At 38.2% G+C, this 22,066-nt stretch overlaps 1 protein-coding gene across 2 annotated transcripts in view; it reads left to right on the top strand.

Moving 5' to 3' along the window:
* Pard3b (par-3 family cell polarity regulator beta) overlaps positions 1-22,066 on the top strand; it is a 975,885-nt gene that overhangs the window by 606,972 nt on the left and 346,847 nt on the right. For both annotated transcript variants that reach the window (XM_038339874.2, XM_042055538.1), the window contains exon 16: positions 5,717-5,761. In XM_038339874.2, coding sequence (XP_038195802.1) covers positions 5,717-5,761 — 45 coding nt within the window. The remainder of the gene's footprint in view (positions 1-5,716; positions 5,762-22,066) is intronic.

The raw sequence follows: 22,066 nt of genomic DNA, 5'->3' as shown, positions 1-22,066 counted from the left end.
GTGTGTTTGTATATATGTGTATTGTGTGTATGTTTATGTGTTTGTATATTTGTTTGTATATATATGTGTGTGTGTGTTTGTATGTGTGTGCATTGTATATGATTTGTGTGTATGTATTGTATTATGTGTATGTATGTGTGTATGTTTGTATGTATGTATATTGTGTTTGTATTTGTGTATGTGTGTGTATGTCTGCATATTTTGTGTATGTATAATGTGTGTGTATGAGTGTGTGTTTCAGAAAATGTAGTAATGCTTTAAAAATCCAAAGTGCTGAAAACTCAGAAAAGTCTGTACAGAGAAACGATATGCCAAATAGTCTCTGACATAAGAAAACACTATAAATTAAGGCAGTAATAGTTCATGGTTTCTGAGAAGGGAACTTAATTTACAACTAGAATCAGGTTTACATTCCTTAGAAATTCTGGAAATCCATCACTGGCAGAGAAATTGATCTGCTAAAGGAGAGGAAAATTGATTCCTAATATTGGCAATTACATCAATTTTAAGTTCTGAAGGGACAACTCTTGGAAACAAATTTATTAACCACTGAGGAATTACTTGCTACTCTAGAAAATGATCTAAAGAGTAGTATTTAGAGCCTAATTTGAAGAAAGATCTTCCCTATAGCAGACTCCAGCTTTAGGATTGTTTTAATTATGTTAAAGATATTAAGATAAAAAATGAGTGAAATCAGGCTATCGATATAAAAAGCAAGCTTCACATCGTATTTTTGGGTGTCTCTTTTGCCTCAAAGTATCTACTTATGAAGGAGTGGGAATTTGAACACATTTGCATATTCCCATTCATGACATTGGCATTCTCAAAAAGAATAAGTGTAGCTGATGGCAATTTTTATGTGAAGAGATTTGTGCATGTTAGCAATATACCATATCCTGTCAGCGTAAGAAGAGCATATGGGCCCATTAACTCACCAAATCTGCCACTGTTCTGCAAATTTTTATTAAGCAAGTGAAGTCCCTAATAGTCGCTTATGTTATAGAATGCGTGTCAAATTCTATCAGTAAGCCAGGGGATTGTTTTCCCCTAGTGAGAAGGCATTTGAAGTGTGTAAGAAAGCTTGACAAAAGAATAAAACACTTTAAGCAACCACCATATTAATAAAAATGCATCCTACTGGGAGCCCACATGTGAGTGTATTGTGTGCACTTTAATGTCTGCTGCTAACAAGTTTGCAGAGTGCCATCTTGATCATAGACCTTTGACCCTCCACATTTTCTTTCTCTGGTTTCTAACAATGAACCTGGTAGAAATTAAGTGAAAAGAAAAAATATAGTCCGTTATTACTTTTTTTTTTTAAGTGCTCTTGGTGGTTGGGCAGCTCTCCTTAGCTTCAAAGACTTAAGAATTAGAAACATGGGCAATCATGGCTGCTCAGTTCCCCATGCAAGTCCTCCCGGCGAGTCAGAGGGCACACCAGAAAATTAACAAACATGCAGAGCAGTGGCCTCTTTAGTAAGAACCTGTGACAATCAAGCCAAATAGTGTCCTCGGATCATGTGTTGAATGTCAGGAAACAGGAGATTAGTATAGAAATCTCATTAGCTAAATAAAGCCGGAGAACCTACAAAAGGGACAGCTTCACGCTATGTCTGGGCTTTTAATAATGCCTGTGGTGAAGGAAGTGATTGTAACAAGAGTGCGTAGGAACTACATCTTCAGGAAGACTCATCATTTTATTCATATCTCCTTTAATATACCCGAGAGCAAATAGCCACAGTCCTTGTGTAAAATCGAAGGTTACGAAAGAGAATGATGAACTCCAGAAACTTTACAAAGATGGAAAAGTAAAACAATCTTCCTTCAGAAGCAGAACGTAAAACCTCAAGGCTCTTCCTCCTGCAGTGCTCTTCCATGATGCTTTGCGCCTTGTGCTCTCCTAGGATAAGAGGCCATCCTCACAAGAGGCACGCTCAGGTCTGTTTCTCATACAAGCCTTACCTTTAAAAGTACAGACCTGTCATGAGCCGTGTTCCTACCATTTCAGTATCTATCTGCATTCTCTCAATATAATGCAACGAAATAACTACATTTAAGCACCAACCCCAAGAGATAACTAATAGTCGCTCTAAGGTGATGCGGGTTATAAAGGAAGTTGGGTATTAATTATAATACTTGCCATTTAAAAAATTGGTGGTGTGTGTAATTTTACCTCATTTTCTCATTTGCCACTGTTATTTAAATTGCTTCCCAGCACTAAGCATGTGCATAAAAGATGATTGTTCCAAATTTAACCTTTTAAGTAAAATGTGTTCTATTAATTAAGTCATTACTGCTCCCTCTCTTTTCCATTATGTTTGTTCATTTGTCATTGGTCCTAAAGATAGGCATCTGTGTCAGAGAATATTCTGGAGAAAGACCCTAATTTTTATGCCTATCACCCATTTGGATTTTCCACACTCTTAAAAAATAGTTTATTTTAGTGTTCTAAAGAATTTCAACTTGTCAATTATTAAAATAGTAAGTATTTCTCCTAGGGATAATAGACATTATTCAGCCAAAAAGTTAAGAAATTCCTTGTAAAACTTAATGTTACTAGGAAGTTTGAAATACTTAGATTAAAGAAAGAAATAAGAAAGGAGGAGAGAGAGAGAGAGAGAGAGAGAGAGAGAGAGAGAGAGAGAGAGAGAGAGAGAGGGAAAGAGAGAGAGGGAGAGAGAGAAAGAAAAGATGGAAGCAAAGCAGCAAAGCAGCAGCAAAAGCTTTGCCTTCATAGAAACCCCATTTTTAGAATACCCGTGTGTGGCTAGACCCTTTATTCAACTGTATTTTCTGTGCACATCCTCCAAACCAAGAGTTACAGTCAGATACACTGAGGAGGATGTATACAGTATTTGTTTATCTTTCCTATAGCACGTGCAAGTACCCAGTGCCCTGCTGAGGTGTGATGTGTTCTTGCTTAGTCTTTCTGCATTTCTTTATGATCTTGAGGAAGTGTAATTGTCAGCACCATCATGACCAAATTCATCCTTCACCATGCTCACTGCTTCCACTTATAAAAAGTTTTAAGTAACGAAAATGTTTACCTGGATCTGTGCTGAGTAATTTTTCATTTTTTTACTTTATCTCCCATAATTTCCTGTGTGCTGCTTGTATCCCCATTCTTGTGTAGCAATTTTCCTGGCATCACGGCCATCTGAGCTCCATCTGTCTGTTCAGTTACCACCAGTCGTGTTCTGTTTAGCGTCTCAGGAACGATGACCATAGCGAAGGGATTGTATGGGTTCACCATGTGATCTTCTAGGCTCTTAGCATGTACTTACCTCTGTCATCTTTACCAGAAATCTGTGGGGTGCCAACATATCGTTCATTTCATAGTAGTAAAACTGAAGTGAGCAAAGCTAATGTGACTTCTAAGACTCTTATCGAAATAAATCTGAAACCGTTCAGAGTGGAACAAAATTTGTCAAGCTTCCAGACCAGGCTCCTGACCCTCAGGACAATTTCTCATATATTAAGTGAGAAAAAATGGTTTATTTGAACTTTAAATTTCCAAACATGCTGATCAAAATGATAGGCAACATTACTTTATTAGTCTGCAGGAATATTTTTTTGACAGAATCTTGCCATTTAGCTCAAGACTGCCTTAAGCTTGCCCAGGTAACCCTGCCTCCATCTCCAAAGTTCTAGAACCACAGCCTGTACCCCGTCCGTACCTGGTCCAGATTTCTATCTAATATCATCAATTCAGATAAAAAGAATACCAATATTCCAGTATATGATTGTTTAGATGCTTTCCTGTATTTAATTTGTGTCATTGTTTCTTCTTAAAATTCCTCGGCTAGCACATCTTCTGTGATTGTCATCGAGACAAATGGGCAGCTAAGAATGTCCTTTAATCCCTGCTCTTTCAGCTGATGAAATGCAGGCCACAGAGGCATGAAGATGTAGCGCTTGTTCCCGAGGTGTTACAAAGATTAAAATAATTAAACAGATGTAAAATATGTAGGGCAGAACCTGTTTTTTACAAGAACTCAGCAGTACTAGCTACTGTTGTTTTTAGTTGTCGGTATAGTTGATTTGTGGTATTTTTCTACTAGATTCCCCTGCAGGTGTTTTTGCGCACAACAAGGAAAGAACTTGGCCATGAGTGCTTGACTTACTTCCCAAGTGGAAATGCCAAAAAAAAAAAAAAAAAAAAAATTCTAACAAGATACTTAGACAGTTAGAACAGGATAACCACAGGCAAGCAGTGCTTTTAATTTCAACATAAAGCAATGGCCAAGAAAGGATGGCAGGGGAGTGGCTGACCATGTGTGGTGACTAGGTCAGTCACAGGTGAACGACGTGGACAGAGGGAAGAGACAGGATCGTTAGGGAAGATGGAGACAGTCTTCCTCATCGCCATGTTCTCCTCACCTTATTCTCCATCCTTGAGTACCAAAGGTTTATAGACTGGCAAGAACTTTAGTAAATGGCAAAAGAAGGTACCACAGCGGCTGGGTACTAATGTGCTTATCCACAGAGCATTGTTTAGAAATCCCATGCCTGCGTCCAGGGAACATATTGATTAGTGGTTTTCACATACTGCCTTTTCCTGATATTCGTATCAGTTTTACAGTAGCCCTATGTGACACAGTGGAGATCTTTTCTTTGTGTTTTCTAGTGGGGCTTTTGTAGAATCCATATTAATTATTTCGATATTTGGTAAAATTTACCGTGATGTCATCCAGTCCTAGAGTAGTCTTTGAAGGAAAATTTTACTTATAAACTCATTTTAAAATTTAACCAATAGGTCATACGTATGGTTTTTTTCTATGTCTTTAAGCTTTCAGAAGGTTTTTTCTCCCATCGCTTAAGGGCTGTATAACTCTTGACCTAATTCTTCCACACTATTGAGGTATGACCTGTCGTCATTTCTAAGTGCACCCCTGCACTATGAAGCTTGCCACTGTGACTGTTGGGAGTGGGCATAGTTTTCATCTCTGTGTGAACTTTAAATGCTCTTTTCTTTCTGTTCAGTATTGGTTTTCTAGGTAGTAGGGTCATGGTGGGGTGTTTCTTCAGATATCAGAAAAAATAATGAGCTGGTTTTACACTTTACAAACGCCACGTGCATCAACTTCCCCGATACATACAGCATTCCTGTATTGCAAGGGACACCACTAGATTCTTCCATGTCCCCTTTCTAAACTGTCTCCAGGAAGCTGTCGAGACTGAAGGCGGGGTGATCACAGTGCTCACTGTATTTTTCCATCTTTATAAGTCCATCATTTGTGGCCTAATGTCTACTCTGTTAAATATTATTACAACTTTTGTCCTTTCCTCATAAAAACCTTTCCTTTTTTCTGTCTCTATTTTGAGCAGATAGAGAAGACTGGCCTTGAGTCTTGAATATGTACATATATATCGCTTTAATGCTCAAGTAGCTTTATTATCTATTATATTTGCCATGGCCCTTGAATTTTGTTCTTCTCTAACAGACATCAAAGAAAGAGCCCAGTTAAAAGAACTGCAAGTACTAAAACTTTTTATAAGTGTTACATTCACAGAAGGCCTAATAAACATAGCTCCTCATAGTTGACTATAAAATGTCTATGGATAAAATTGAGGCACCCTGGGATAGGCTGGGAGAAAAGAAATCCTCAAATCTTTGTCAGTAAAAGATTTATTATGAATCTATATTAATTCATGGTTTTAAAAATGCCTGATTTACAGGCAAGTCTAATCATTGTTTTTTATTTCTTCTCTTCAGTGCCAGATGAAAGCAAAGTTCAGTCATTGGCTGATCGCAGACCGGGTAAGAATTCCTTGTAACTGGCTTTCTCTTCCTGGAAATGGCTGGCTGTGTTTTAGTAGCATTTGGACCCTGTTTCTAAGCACTAGTTGCTGAAAAGCTTTCTAATTAATACATGAGTTGTCTCTGTCTTCCACAAAGATGAATTATCGCTTGGCTGTGTGCATAATAGCATAATGCATGCTGACTCAAAATGTTCAAGAAAAAAGAAGAAAGGTTTCCAAAATAATCATCATAAAACCAAAAGCCCCAAACCTATACTAGATGAACACTTTCAAGAAACACAGACATTGAAAGGGAAAGCTAAGAAAGTTGGTAAAATTTTCCTACATAACTTTCACATTAAAATTGGGAGACAAGGAATATCAAAAGAAGATGTGGTTATTTCTCAGGGGAAAATTTTTTTTTTAAAAAAGAAAACTGGCATATGTAACGTTGCCTGTCACAGGAAGGGACTGTGCCAGAGATGGCAATATTATCCCTCTCCTTCCTCCTGGATGAGCCCCCTTGCTGTTCTCTCTGAGGGTCTTCATGGTCTTACTCTACCCCAGTGAGGGGCCTCTGTGTATCAAGCCCTAGACTTCCTTTCTCTTCCTAGTGGCTCCCTTCTCTTTTGTCCTTGCTTCTGGCTTTCTCCTCTCTGTTCTTCCCTCAGTATCATCCAAGCCTATCATTTGCAAACACAAAAGTTACTAGAATAGCAAACCCTGCAGTAATCTCCTACTTCTAGAGGTACCTCGTTTTATAAAAATCAATACCCATTTGCCTCAGGTGAGCCACTCTACGGAGAGGCTATGCTTGGCACCCCTCCCATGCTGAAACAAAGAACTCTTCCCCATCCCTGTGTTTCTGAGCGAGTTCCCTTTCCAGTCGGAAGTGGCATCCATGCCTCATTAACTTTGTCGTCAAATTCCAGGGCGAGATTATCATTTTTCTTCTTTTTCTCCTTTAGATTTTCTAATGACTTTATCAGGGAACAGCTGGTTCACGACTCTTAGGTCCCACCTTCCATTCTTCCCAATAAGGAGCCTAAACACTATGAGCAAAAAACATTCTGTTTATGTGGTTATAAAGAATTTTTATAAATTAGGTTTGTGAAAATGAGCAAATAATAAGCTTTCTGGTTATTTCCAAGAATTCCAATCTTATTCTAATCTTAGTTTGTTTTTTTTTTTTTTAAAAAAAAAATCATTCTTTGCTGGTTATCAAAAGTGACTGTCACTCTTTTGAACTGAGAATATCATTTTGGCTTCTTGCTATAATATTTTAGTTAAATTTAAATGTTTGCTTTTAGCTAATGTGATATAAATATTTATGAAGAATCACTCTACAAAATTTAAAATAATGACCTTACAGATTTTGAGAAATCAAAATTGGCAGAATTTCATAGCTGGCAGATAGATATCTTATAAAATTCTGCATGACAACTTTACTTCAGGTAGCAGATGGAAATAGTACCAGCAAGCTTTATACTATATATATATATATATATATATATATATATATATATATATATATATATATATACATAATGCTAAAAAATACTAAATGATGTAAAAATATTAGCTGGCAAATAGATGTCCTATAAAATTCCACATGACAACTTTACCTTAGGTAGCTAATGGAAACTGTACCAACAATCTTTATACTATATGAAACATAATGATAAAATATACTAAATGACATAAAGATTTGTACTAATATATATAATCACTCCAATAATCATTGTCCACATATCTTATGACCTTCTACATAATCACTGCATCAGAGTTGACTGTGCACATCCTTTGAATCTATGTAAATGTGAAAAAATAAACTTTATCTTACTTGGGCCTCTAATCAGACTTGAATCCAGTTTGAGCTCTGAGGCATCAATGACTTAAAGATTAAGGCAAGTAAGAAATCTGATAACTTTAGAGCAAATCTAATATTACAGTAATGTGTCACAGTGAACAAGTGCGACCTCTACAACATTGGGACACGTGAGAGTATAGAGCATCAAGTGCAACCTCTACAACATTGGGACATTTGTGATAATATAGAGCATCATCAGAGGAAAATATGTGCCTAAGTTTGTAAATGGATATGCTCCAAGAATGTACTCTCTACCAGTTTTTTGCATATGTGTTTTGAAAATTAATCTTAAATATGATTTTATTTAGGCATTCATCTCTCATATAGAAACTCAACTCCCATAATATTCTACATTCATGTAGAGTAGTAATTTTCACCCTGTGGGTTGCAACCCTTTCACAGGGGTTACACTCATATCAAATATCCTGCATACCAGATATTTATATTAAAATTTATAGCAATAGCAAAATTACAGTTATGAAGTAGCAACAAAAGTTTATGGTTGGGGGTCATTACAACATGAGGAACTATATTAAAGAGTCACACAACATTAGGAAGGTTGAGGACCACAAGTGTAGAGGGACTTCTCATGGGATGCTAGTGGTGGAGGTGCTGATATGATGACCAATGATTAAAGGTTCCTTTAATTCTGACAATTTCTGTTAAATCGTTTAAAAAACTACAACAAACAAATATCTTTAGTTAGGCAGATAATTGATGATAGATAGATAGATAGATAGATAGATAGATAGATAGATAGATAGATAGATAGATGATAGATAAGTTAGGCAGATAATTGATGAGAAAGAGAGAGAGAGAGAGAGACAGAGAGAGAGAGAGAGAGAGAAAGAGAGAGAGAGAGAGGAAGAGGGAGAGGGAGAGAGAGAGAGAGTCTGCGATGTCAAATTCTCATGTGTCCTCCGTAACCACAAATTGCCAGGATATATTTTACCTTGTTAGGGGCCAGGATCATACTATGGCAATATTCAAGTAATCCCTTGAAGTTTTCTTGAAATAGGATTTTTTCCTTCCCAAAATCCTGTCTTTGTAATACTGAAGTAATAGATCAGCATCTTTTTGGCTAAGAAGAGTAGTTTTCTCGTTAATTCCAGATATGTGGATAGCTTTAACGTTATCCAAGACTATCAGGAAGTTAAATAAATTAAATTGTGTATGCCGACTTAAGTCTACCATCCATCTTATTTGGGAGATATTCAACATTTAATAAATTCATTTGAGCTGAGCTTTCTTCTGCGTCAGCTTCTTAGTGAGTAGAGAGCCATTGTATGCCAAGTTTTATCTGCTGGTCTGGCTTGGGCGCATCCCAATTTTGTGACAATATTTTTGGCACCTTTTCCTTGGCTTAATCTTTAAGTGGTTGATGCCTGAGGGCTAAGATTATATCAAAGGCTTAGGTAAGATAAATCTTTCTGTAATTTTTTGGCTCAAAATGGTGGTTCCCTTCACCCCTTCTGGAATCAACACATTATTCTTGAGAATCCCCCAACAGCTTACTCACTGCATGAGCTTTCCCAAAGAGCAAGTGTGTTCCATTCCATTACTCAGTGCCACTGCAAGCTTGTGGGGTCTTCTCCATGCAAGGGAGGTCTTGATGTCTCCAGACCCACCCAGAGAAGTTAGAGATAAAATGCCCTTTGTTGAGTTCCTATAAGAACACAAGTTTTATTGAGCCTTGAAAAATATTTTAACATCTTTCCCAATTTATTAATTGAACAAAATTTGTGCCCTAAAAATGCAAGACATAAGAAAACCAATTTTTATTATTTTTTTATTTTTTGAACTTACGATATTATCATACTGTTAACCTCTTCCATTTCCTACCCCTTGTTCTCTCAAGTTCATGGCCCCATTTTCTTTGTTTATATAAGTGAGTGAAAGTGTGTGTGTGTGTGTGTGTGTGTCTTCCTAGAAACATAACTACAACCTGCTCAGTCCATATGTCACCTATACATATATGCTTTTCATGTTGGCCACTTGGTTTTGAATAACCAATTTCAAGATGACTTCAGTATTCTGAAGGAAACTTAGATTCCAGAGAAAATAAAATCAGCTTGGCACTTGATATTTAAAATTTTTGCTGTAATATTGACTATCCTAAAAGTGATAGAGGATATCCGGTGTTTCCCTGCCTATATACTGAGCCACAACCTAACTGTTCGGTGTCCCTCTTGTATTCAGTGCGAAGGGGCTTATAAATTGTGTCTTTTTTTTCTTCTTACTGTGTCATCTTCTTTTTCAGTTGTTTTGATTTACTGCGTGGAGCTGGTTTAATATGTATTGACTGTCTGCAGGATCTTTGCTGACCCAGCTCTTTAAGATGATGCAGTACTGAGAAAGCCAGGGACTTCTTCTTTACGAGCTCTGACATATTAATTAGGAAAATGGACTAAAAAGCTTTCTGATTTCTGTTTTAATTTCTTATATTCTAAAATACCTGTCTATATAGCTGTAAAATAGGCAAGTCAGTGAAAGGAACAGTGAGTGGGCAGTAAGTACAGATCCTTTTTGAATCCAGTTATCAATTAAGGAGAATATGCTTATTAGAAACTGAAGTAGATTTCTGCAGGCCAGGAGTCTTGCAGCCATGAAGTTTAACTGACAGCTGACACAGTTGATTGGGGTAGAAGCTGAACCGCAGGGCAGTTAACCCTGATCTCCCAGATAGTCCTTGTGGGCTTAGGGAATGACCTAGATGGTATGCTTCAGGGCAACTCTTGTGTTCCTAGAATGTTCCTAACACCCGACAGTCCCCAGAACTGAGAATATTGGAGAATGTAGGTCCTTACTTTCCATTCTGTTGGGAATGCATGACTGACACACATATTTTAAACATCTATATTCCCCTTTTGTAAACTTGACTAACTGAAAAAGGAACACATATCCCAGACTGTGATACTCTCATAAAGATGAACGACTTCTAACTGTGATTAGTTTGCCTTGGTTTCCCCTCATGAAATGTATGAGTTTGTTTGTATATAAACAAGTGGGCCAAGCTGGGAGTTAGAGAAAAGAGAAAATGTGTGGCATTGATTATAGATTGTATTGAAGTGTCTGTGACATGCGTTATCGGCACAAAGCTCAGAAGTTAACAGGAAGTTAACAAAGTTGGCAGACTTTCTACTTTGCTCTAAGTGTAATGTGCATAATCTTCCAAAGAGATTTTTTTCAAGTGGGATTGAAGAAGTTTCTGGATCTTTGTAAAAGTTTGGAGCTTTTAAGATGGGATTGTTGGCACATGCTTATATAATCTCAGAAACCAGCGATTGGAAGAGCCTGAGTTCAGATCCAGCCTTGACTAGACATAAGTTTCAGGCTCCATAGTGAACTATATAGTGAGATTTTGTTCCAAACAAAAAGTAACAGCAAACAAATAAAAGCTTTTAAAAGAAAAAGTTTGGACAATGACTTCATTATGAAGAAAAATTACTCAGTAAAATTTCATAAGGTTTTTGTTTCCACTTTTTTAGAGAATCAAAATTAGAATGTATTATTTTAATAATGTCAAACCACGGCCATTTTTCAAATTTAAATCTTCTAGTTGGGTTGCTGCAATCCAAGACTGAGATTTCTGTGGATGAAGAAATAAAAATCAGTGTTAGTGGTTAGTGAGCTTCATTTTTGATTCTTTCCTCACCAGTTAGTTAAGAAAAGACAACATAGATATCCGTTTAGTGCTGTGAACCTTGCAGTCTTTTGTTGTTATTCATTATATTGGTTGAATGTCATGTTCGATATGAGAAACATACATTTCCCTCTGTCTTCAGCTTTCGCTTACTTTTCAAAGGGATTAGGATTCTATCATCAGAAAATTGGCAACATTCCTATATCATGTATAATCTTGTCATTCTCTATGTTGTAAAAGATTACTCAACACTGTGGTCTCTAAAATATGATTAATCAAACACAATTAGAAACAAATATGTCCAACCAGTCCAATTTATAAGATTTAAATTTAAAGCAGGTTTGTGTATCTCTTCTAAATTTTGTAAGTATAGATATTCTTTGAAATTAAAATTGAAAATGAGTTGTTTTGCTCCTCATCATGTATATTAAATGTCTCTGCACTAGCTATTTTCTGTTGCTATAATAAACACAATGACCAAAAGCAAGTTAAGAATACAAAATTTATTTTTGCCTGTCATTCCAGAGGACTAGAATCCATAGTAACAGGTAGGCATGGCATAAGCAGGAGTAGGAAGCTGGCTGATCACATTACATCCACACACATGAAATAGAAAGTGTGGCCAGGCTATCAATCTCTAAGCCCATCTCCAGTGATGTACTTCTTCCAGCAAAGGTGTACCTCCTAAAGCAGTGGTTCTCAACCTCCCTAATGCTGTGATGCTTTAATATGTCATAGTGTGGTAACCCTCCAACCATAAAATTATTTCACTGCTACTTCATAACTGTAATTTTGCTACTGTTAAGAGTCGTGATATAAACAGCTGTGTTTTGTGATGGTCTTAGGTGACCTCTGCGAAAGGGTCATTCAGTCTCCCACAAAGGGGTTACAACCCATAGGTTGAAACACTGCCCTAAAGGGTCCATAATCTCCCCACACAGCAGCACCAACAGGGGGCCAAGTGTTCAAAACATGAACCTATAGGGGACATTGTTATTCTTTCTGTGCTAGAAATACCAAGGGAAATTAGACATCTTGCCTTAGAAAACCTACCACTGTATGTGAACACCCATTAAATATCAATTCAGTGCATTCTTGCTGAAGATACAGTACAGAAGTCTCAGAGGGGAGGTAGTACTTGTTGTCTTTGGCATGCAGAATGGCTGTTGGGTTTGAGAATTGATGTGCTTCTGTAGGAAACTGGGAAAGGTAACATCAAAACATAGACAGGGTCTCATTGAGGAATATACAAATATGAAGTGTCAAGGTGTACACGAGAAATTATAGGCAGTTCCGAGTAGACAGAGTGCAAAGAAACTCAATCATGGAAACCCTTGCTCAGGCAAAGGTGCATCTAATTTTATCATACCTGCTCTGCACAGATTAAAGGATGAAAGAGGATCATTTTTGTATTCTGGTGGCTGTAGAGACTTGAACAAACAGAAAGGAAAATATAATGTAGAGAACATATTCAAGTGTTTAGAAATGGAAATAAGGGAGATATATTTAGGCAATAATGACTGAGATATGTCTTTATTTAAAAATAAACCTAGTAGATGAAAGAAGCATATTTTGTGTGCTTGTGTGCATTGGCAGTCCGTTCTTGCTTCCACTGTGTTGCGTAAGAAAATCAAAAGTAAACATTGGTATGCTAATCACGTATATACAGATGGTCTGGCCCTCTCTGATTTCAGCCACACAGATCTTATGTTTAACAGCAACTCATGAGTTAGGACTGTGTGTCATTTATATACCTGTAATCTTCTGAGAATCAGTAGTTCCTGTGGTATGTACCTTTGACAGCAAGAGTAATAAGATAGAGTGAGTTGAGAGAAAGAAAGAAATCCATACGTTATATGCTAGAGACTTCCATTAAGTGCCTGGAGAGGGGGAAGCAGATAAGCAGGAACAGAGAGAGTGTGGCAATCAAAAGGGATTGTGGAGCAGATGTTTGGCACATAGCGGTAAGGGAACAGCGCACAGAAAGTGGAAATGAGAAACAGGAAAAAGTGGAGCCTCCACCTAACCCCAGTCTCCTCAGTTTAAGTGCAAAACTTGATTTGAGAGGGCTAAAGTGAAGCAAGATGCTGAGCGGTAAGCTAGACTTCAATTAAGACCAAGAGGCCAGAGAGTTTCAGAGATGAGGTTGAAGCTGAAGAGCAATTGAACAGCTATGGAAAGGCTCAGAAGATAGGTGTGAGATGAAGGAGACAGTCGGAGAGTGAGCCGCACTGAAGGGAGAGGGTGCTGCTAGCCTTTCAGCCCAGAAAGGCAGGCTAGCATCTCCATAGTGATGGTCTGCTTTATTTAGATGGCCACCAAGTTCATTATATGAAATATTGAAGTTAAGCCTTTCAGGTATAAAGAAATGATACCAGATAAAATGAAGACATTTTAAAATCAATTAAAATGATAATCCATTGACATAATTGGTGAATCAAAAATGAAGACGAATATTTTGAGAATTGAGAATTCACTATACATTTTATAGATATGGAAAGGATATTAAACCAATATTATGACCAATACTTTTGGCAACTTAACTGTAATGGATAAATTTCTACAGTTACCAAAAGAACTGGCCTTAACTTGTCTGGTGAAGAGAGAAAAGGTCCGGCTGCTTCTGAGACTCCACGGTGGCCTGAATGGGTCATTATTTATCATGTTTGTTTTTTGTTTTTTTTTTTGTTGTTGTTGTTGTCTGATGAAATAGGAGATCAAGAATTTGTAAAACTAATGCTGTAACAATGGCTCAGTGTAAAAAGTGCTAGGCATACAAGCATGAGAACCAGATTTTATCACCTTACAACTCAGGTAAAAGTCATGTGGGCTCGGCAGCCCACCTTTAATCTAGACCAGAAATCCTGTAGTGTGAAGCGGCGGGCTGCCACCCGCCGCCGGCTAGCTTTACACCCGAAATAATTACACGGAAACTGTATTCTTTTAAAACACTGCCTGGCCCATAGTTTCAGCCTCTTATTAGTTAATTCTCACATCTTCCTTTAACCCATATTTAGTAATTTGGGTAGCACCACGAGGTGTGGCTTACCAGGAGAGATCTTAACCTGCGTCCATCTCGGAGAGGAGCAGCATGGAGACTCCTATGGCGACTGCCTGAAGCGTCTCTCCAACTCTACTTCCTTGTTCCCACAATTCTGTTCTGTCTACTCCACCTACCTAATTTTCTGTTCTTAAAGGGCCAAGGCAGTTTTCTTTATTAATTAACCAATGAAAGAAACATAGACAGATAACTCTCCTCCATCATTTCCCCTTTTTCTGTTTAAACAAAAAAGAAAGGCTTCAACTTTAACATAGCAAAATTACATATAACAAAACAGTTATCAAGCAAGTATTACAGTTACAATATTTAAATCTATTTTATCTTTTATCATAACTAAGGAAAGCTATAACTATCTATTTATTCTTCAACTCCATCAAAGACTCCAGAAGGATACAATGCTACCTAAGTAAACAAGAAATAAGTAACTTATAAAACTCTAGAAATGACAGAGACAACTCGCTGCCTGGACAGTCACCCAAAGTTCCTCTGTACCGTTGAGGCATCCATCTTCAGCCTTCAGGCCCATAAGTATCCAGCAGACATTTCCATGAAGCAGGAAATTCCAAAGACAGTTCAGTCACTTTCTACTGTGTCCTGCAGAACGTCTCGCAGACTCTTTCATGAATCAGGAACCCCGAAAGACCATCTCACCTTTAGGCAAGTTCAGCAGTCCTCTCTCTGTGGGTTCTTTGTGTCCAGTTTATGGAACAGTCCAGCCAAGAGCAGTTTCTTGCCCAAATGGCTAACAAACTCCATAAGTAGCCTCTTCGATGCCCATCTTCCTCTCGAAGTAGATTGGTGCTGCCAGGAGCAGACGTGTCTCATTGTCATGAAAAACCCTAAGTTATTAAAACATTAAATGCCATATTCTGCAGTCTTTGAAAGATATGAAGAATGTCTATCTAACTGAAATATATCTCTACATATCTAGAAAATCTAATAACATGACTACAAGCTTAACTATTATCAATGATTATCCATTAACAACCTATATTTCCTAATTATACATTACAGTTTTTAAAATGAACTACAATCACAATAGCTTAATCAAGATCAGAAATACATATACATATAACAAAATTGACCTTAAAATCTATACCAATGCAAATTCATATCTATATCATCTCCCCCTTTAAATGTAAAAGAACATTTATAAACAATATTTGGGAAAATGGGCGCAGTTTTTCTCTCCAAACTGCTTCCTGCTGAATGGGGGCGCTGTTATTTAGGTCTTTCATGGTGTAACCTGTGTGCTAGGTTCCTCTCAGTTGGCAGTTGAGTGAAGTAATTTTTTGAAGATGTTCACAGCAACCTTTCAGGAGGGCGTGGTCTATCATACCATATTGGGATAGAAGCAATCCACAGAGTCTCGTCCTCTGTGAAAACAAAAGAAGAAACTCTTTTCCAAAGCATCATGTTCTTAGATCCAAATCCTGAAGTCATACCGTTAAGATGTCCATTCTGGTCTAGCCTGGCAGCCCATATAATGAAATGTCTCTCTGTAGTTAGCTCCTTTACAGTCAAAAAAATCAAAGAAAACACAACAAAATACATAATCCAGACTCTCTGTGAATTTTCCATTTTTACGTGGCTTATTTTTACTCTATCACTTTACTTCTTTTAATCTATAACTATCTGTACTCTGTCTCTTTAAAGACTTTAACCTTTTTTTTTTAAGGCATTAACTTTATTCTCTATATTTTCTTTTTCTCTCTTTTAAGCCTACGTGAGCCATTTAAAGGCCTTCTATGTCTGAATCTTTTCTATTGTGAATCTGTAATTTTTTACTATCCAGGAGCATTTCTTAAAAGGTTAACCACTTCTTAAAATCTTAAGTTGCGCCAGGGGTAATACGGTACTGCCTGTTTACAGCCAAGTCTAAACCTTAACTGCGCTGTTATTATGGTAATTGCGATAGACCTGTCTGAGCTCAGTACAGTTCAGCATGGCGGAGCAGAGCCAAAGCTGCTACTGCCTCAGTCATTTGGTGCCCCTGAGCTGCACAAAGTTCCAGGTGCACAGCAGTCCACATTGGAGCTGCACTCAGCAGTTTAATTTTGATACTGAGCGTGCAGCACAGAAACTCTCTTAATCCAAGTCACAGCCGAATCTGAAGCGCAGAGCACCGTGCAGTCTGAAAACATCTCTCTCTCTATGGCGGCAGGAATCCGCAAATGCTGTCCCGCTCGCCTAAGCCTGATTCCGCCATCTGCCCAGGTGCAGGCAGGGAGCAGTGAGCCATTGGCATGGTCTCAGAGTACTTTCTTTCCGATCCCAAGCGGGCAAGGTTTTTAAGTGGATTTAGTCACCACGTTGGAGCGCCAATCTGTAGTGTGAAGCGGCGGGCTGCCACCCGCCGCCGGCTAGCTTTACACCCGAAATAATTACACGGAAACTGTATTCTTTTAAAACACTGCCTGGCCCATAGTTTCAGCCTCTTATTAGTTAATTCTCACATCTTCCTTTAACCCATATTTAGTAATTTGGGTAGCACCACGAGGTGTGGCTTACCAGGAGAGATCTTAACCTGCGTCCATCTCGGAGAGGAGCAGCATGGAGACTCCTATGGCGACTGCCTGAAGCGTCTCTCCAACTCTACTTCCTTGTTCCCACAATTCTGTTCTGTCTACTCCACCTACCTAATTTTCTGTTCTTAAAGGGCCAAGGCAGTTTTCTTTATTAATTAACCAATGAAAGAAACATAGACAGATAACTCTCCTCCATCAAAATCCTAGTCCTTCAGGGGCCAAGATAAAGGTACTCTAAAGCAAACTAGTTAGATCTAGGCAAAGCAGCAGGCTTGGGGAACTGGGAGAGACACTACCTCAGAAAATAGAGAGATGGAGGAAGATGCTCAAGGTCAACCTTTGACCCACACATGAGAGCACACATATCCACATACACAACATGTATTGCCTTCATACATTAAAAGACGTACACACAGTGCACATATACACACATACAGACACAAACTGCACATACATGCATATGCAAAAACAAAAACAAAAAGAATTTCAAAGTTTAATGGTCTCAAGGTAGGAAAATGTCAAATTTTTCACCGTATGTATAAATGATGTACTTTAGCTGGAGTTTAAGCAAACTGTGGGGGGTTAGGCATGAAGATTGAGCATACAAGAATATGAGTATGAGGAAGAGGTAGAAAAGGCTGAAGTGATCTTTCTAGAAAGTTCAGAGAAAAATATATGATCTTTCTAAAAGGTTAAGAGAAAATGGGGGTGTATCTAGGGGCTACAGGAAGACTTGATTTTTATTGGTTTGTTTCATGTTCCATTAATGAAATACTCCAAACTGTGTCTATGAGCTAAGAGAAAGATATCTGGGAGAGGAGAATAAATGGGGAAGAGGCTGTTGTTAGAGGTGTAGAGTGAAGAGGATCTTTCTGTAGCAGGTGCTTTGGGAGAGTGAGCTTGGACTGCAATGAGGCGTGGATTCCCCTGCAATGTGGTCTCATGGCAGGGCTACCCCTTCAGTGACAGAGCCGAGCCTCAGATGGAATCTCTTGCTTTGTGAACTTCATTTCTGCCAGTCTGGAGAGCTTCCTGATCTCAATGATCTTCCAAGTCCTCTCAGTTTTCTCAACTCCAGAGTGAAGAGTAGAAAGATGGAGTTACACAGCAGCGGTAGTATTTCTTTTAAGTGTTCTACCACTCTGCTCGGAGGACTTGCCCGGCTGTCCCAGAGCTGGTGTGCAGTTGGGTGCAGAAGTTTTGACATCAGTCACTCACTTGACCCCTGTCCACGCTTGTGTAGCCACCTGGCACCATTTTCCTACATGCAGATATCCACTCTGGAATTAGAAATATATTGGGATTTGTTGGTTCCAAATCGCTACTTGCTAAACTTACAAAGCACAATTCCCATGGCTAAGGAAGGCCGGGGACTTCCTCCACTTTGAGGAACTTGATACCCTTGCCTGCCTTTGTGGTATTGTTTTCCACTTACTTAAAAAAATTCAAAATTTTTGAGAACTCTAAAATTTCCAAATAAGCTTTTAAAAACATAATGCTTTTATTTAAAACAAATGTAACTACTGTAAAACACGGTAACAACTTTTTTGGAGATTCAGAATTATTTTTCTATGCACTTATATTGAGAGAAAAAATAAAACACACCATCAAAATAAAAAGGGCAAGTATAAAAAACTGATCATGAAGTCTGAGAACTTCTCCAAAGAAGTTATTCACAGAGTCTTTTGCTCCCCTTTACCTTTCTATACTGCTCAACATTATAAGATTCCCATAACCAGATTTTATCATCCCACCCCTCTCATTATTCAGAATTACACATTTTATCTTCGAAATTTACTGTGTTTTAAAGCATGGGAATTATTTTAGGACTTGAACATTGGAAGCACAAAGTTAAGCCCACTCTTTAAGATGAAGCATTTTGTGTGTAAATCAGTTGTGGAAAACCTAAAGTAAGTAAGACTCTAACTCCAGTTGACCCAGAAAGATTCTGGACTACTGACTTTGTATCTCAAATATTTATGGGGAATTTATTCCATCTGTATTAACTAATGAAGATGCATATATCTGCACTCCAGCAAGGCCTTAAATGTTTAGTTTTCCCATCTAAAATCAGGTTAAAACATTTCATTGGAAATTCAAGGTTAAAGCTCAACCAGGAAAATATGAAAATGAGCTCTGACATAGGAACTTGCCCATTCGATTGAATAATAATATAAAATAAGATATGCTTTAAATTTTATTTTTATAAATCTTATATAAAAGTATAACATCATCAGCTAATGGTTAGAATATTCTGGGATGCATTTATTTTGACAGTGTTATGACTTTATATAAGTTGGGGTGTGCACCTTTATATGGGGTTCATAAATGAAGTGAGCTTTTTTCATGAGGGTAGAAAGCCTCCAAAGAAATATATTTCAAGAAGGATTCAGATTACTTAAATTCTGTTCCTCCAGCTCTCAATATCATTGCTAAGTCCCTATCACCATGCTATGACCTGTAGTGATGAGCTGCCGGCTGGGCTGCATTCCTGCCACCCGGCTCCTGGCCGCCTTGCTAGCTTTACCCGAAATAATTACACAGAAACTGTATTCTTTTAAACACTGCCTGGCCCATTATTACTAGCTTCTTATTGTCTAATTCTCACATCTTGCTTTAACCCATTTCTAATAATCTGTGTAGCACCACGAAGTGATGTCTTATCAGGAAAGATTCAGCATGTCTGACCTGGCAGCTGGCTTCATTGCATCTCACTGAGGAGAGGCATGGCGGTCTGCCTCACCTAGGAGAGGCGGGGCAATTGTCTGAGCCATCTACCTCACTTCCTTCTTCCTGTTCTGTCTACTCCACCCACCTAAGGGCTGGCCAAGGCAGTTTCTTTATTAACAAATGAAATCAACAGATAGATAGAAGACACACCTACATCAATGACCCACTGTCCCTGGTCCACCTTTGGCACTGGTACTCTCTGACCTACCCAATCTTCATCCGTTTGCATCTTGTTCAGCTGCACATGTCTATGGATTCTGATTTTATGTCTTTTATCTTTTTTACACTGTCTTGTCCCAATAGCCTATTCTTACACTCTAAAGCAGGGTTCTGACAAGACCTTTATAAGGTTCAGTTAATTCCTAGAGGAGCTTAGAGAACTTAGGGAAACACTTGATTTCTATTACGGAGAATCCAGGTAGCAGCCAGAACTGAGAGAGGTGTGTGGACAGGTGTGGGGAGGTCAAGACTTCTTGCCTCTCTCCCTGTGTCCTGCCCTCTCTGCTCTCCTGCTTATGCCCAGCCACCTGAATGTTCTTTGACAGCTGTGCCTCAGAGGGCTTTTTAATGGAGGCATCATTCCATTGGCACAAGTTATGATCACCTCAACATTTAGCACCTCTCTCCTCTCCTGATTTGGGGTGAGGAATAACAGTTTCAACCTTATGATACATAATTTGTTCTCCTGATAGCAGCCCCCATTCAGAGAATCCTAAGAGCTGTCTGTCATGTCACATCTACAGAAAGACACACCATGTTAGAGATCCCATGTATTTTAGGAAGTGAGTGCCAAGACATAAAACGAAATGAAGACCAAAAATATGCTTATTGTACACATTGTAAAACACTGTGTAGAGTATCCACTTTCCCTGTCATGCAAAAGAAATGTTCAAACAGGCAGATTTCACCTAGGGACCAGCAAAGATGATGTGCAGAGGAACCAACCACAAGAAAAACGGCAGTTTGTAGGAAGAAAATGAAATGCCCAGTCCCTGATCTATACAGGGAACCTGTGTGGAGACAGAAGCATTCCTGAAAAAAGAATGGAAAAAGGCTTAACTACGAGACCCCAGGTTACTGGGGGGAAAGAACTGTAATGAAAAACATGTTTAGAGAATATTAAAAAAAAAAACCTGTCAATTTTGGTATCCCAGGGGGCAGGAACTTATAATATATTTAATAGTGTACCCTTGTGGTGCTCTGTATAAAAAAGGGTCTTTTTAAAGGTCTATGATGCGCAACTGTATCCAATAAAAAGCAGACTTAACAATAAGAAAGGCTGATAGTAAATATGTCAAAATTAAACAGAAATCTTTAAACAACCTAGATTACTCTTGCTAAGCTAAGCAAATAAAAAATTCATCCCTACTTTCCAGTCAATCAGAAATGATGGGTTCTCACAAAGCAACTTACCAACTCCCCATGAAAATAGAGCCAAGCCATTGAAAATTACCTGCTTTCCAGAAGCCCTTTATCAATCAAGATTCTTTTTAATGCATGCACTTTTAAAGCAGGCAAACCAAACCACAACTGCAAAAAATAATAATAAAATGGCAGATCATTTTGTAAAAATATCATGATTTACCATTAGTGAGTGAATTGTTAAGGTATTCAGAAAAATTGGCTTTAAAATGGTGATGGAGCCGTTCTACTTCCTGTACAAACGGGCCTCAAGAGAAAGTATTGCTAGTGGTTGATTTAGTAGTCTGGCGATCTAAGACTCATCTTAAGAGGCTTATACAAGGAAATATATTTTACTCTTTTAAATGCACATATTTATATTAATGCATATTAAGAAAATACTGTTTTTCCATTTATAGAACTATTAATGTCTTTATATAAAAAGCATATTGGGGGCTGGAAAAATGAGTCAGTGAGTAAAACACTCTCTATTAAGCATGAGAACCTGAGTTTGGATCCCCAGAAACCACATAAAAGCTGGGTTCAGTTGTACCTGCCTAGAACACTCGCTCTGGCAAGCACTGAAAGACAGACCAGGGTAGCTAGTCAACCAGTCTTGACAAAGTGCTGAGCTCCAGGTTCACGGAGATCCTATCTCAATAAAGTCACATGGAGAAAGAAGCATTTGACATGCACACAAACACACAAAGAAAAAATGCCCAATGTACACCTGGCTTTCACATGTGCACAAATAGAACACTCATGTGCGCATGTGCACTCATGTGCGCATGTGCACGCATGTACATACAGACACGTGTGCATACACACATGCATACATCATTTTAAGAGAAACTGATACAATAAAATAGCAGAGAACACTATGTGAGCATGCCAATGATATTGAATGATAACATACATTGCCAAACTGAGAAATATCTGATCTCTCTTGTATGCTCTGTCAGATAGCTAATGTCATGAACTATGCTATGCTCTGGAAACATGTTTGAAAGAAATGTCTCCACTCTGATACCTTCATGGTACCTAAGACTCGCACATTGGCTTCCTTTTCCTTCCTTTAAAGTTGAAGTTGT

This window comes from Arvicola amphibius, chromosome 8, assembly GCF_903992535.2.
Source record: "Arvicola amphibius chromosome 8, mArvAmp1.2, whole genome shotgun sequence".
NCBI classification, from domain to species: Eukaryota; Metazoa; Chordata; class Mammalia; order Rodentia; family Cricetidae; genus Arvicola; species Arvicola amphibius.
The sequence above is the reverse complement of the archived record's forward strand: the minus strand, read 5'-3'. Positions and strand labels throughout refer to the sequence as shown.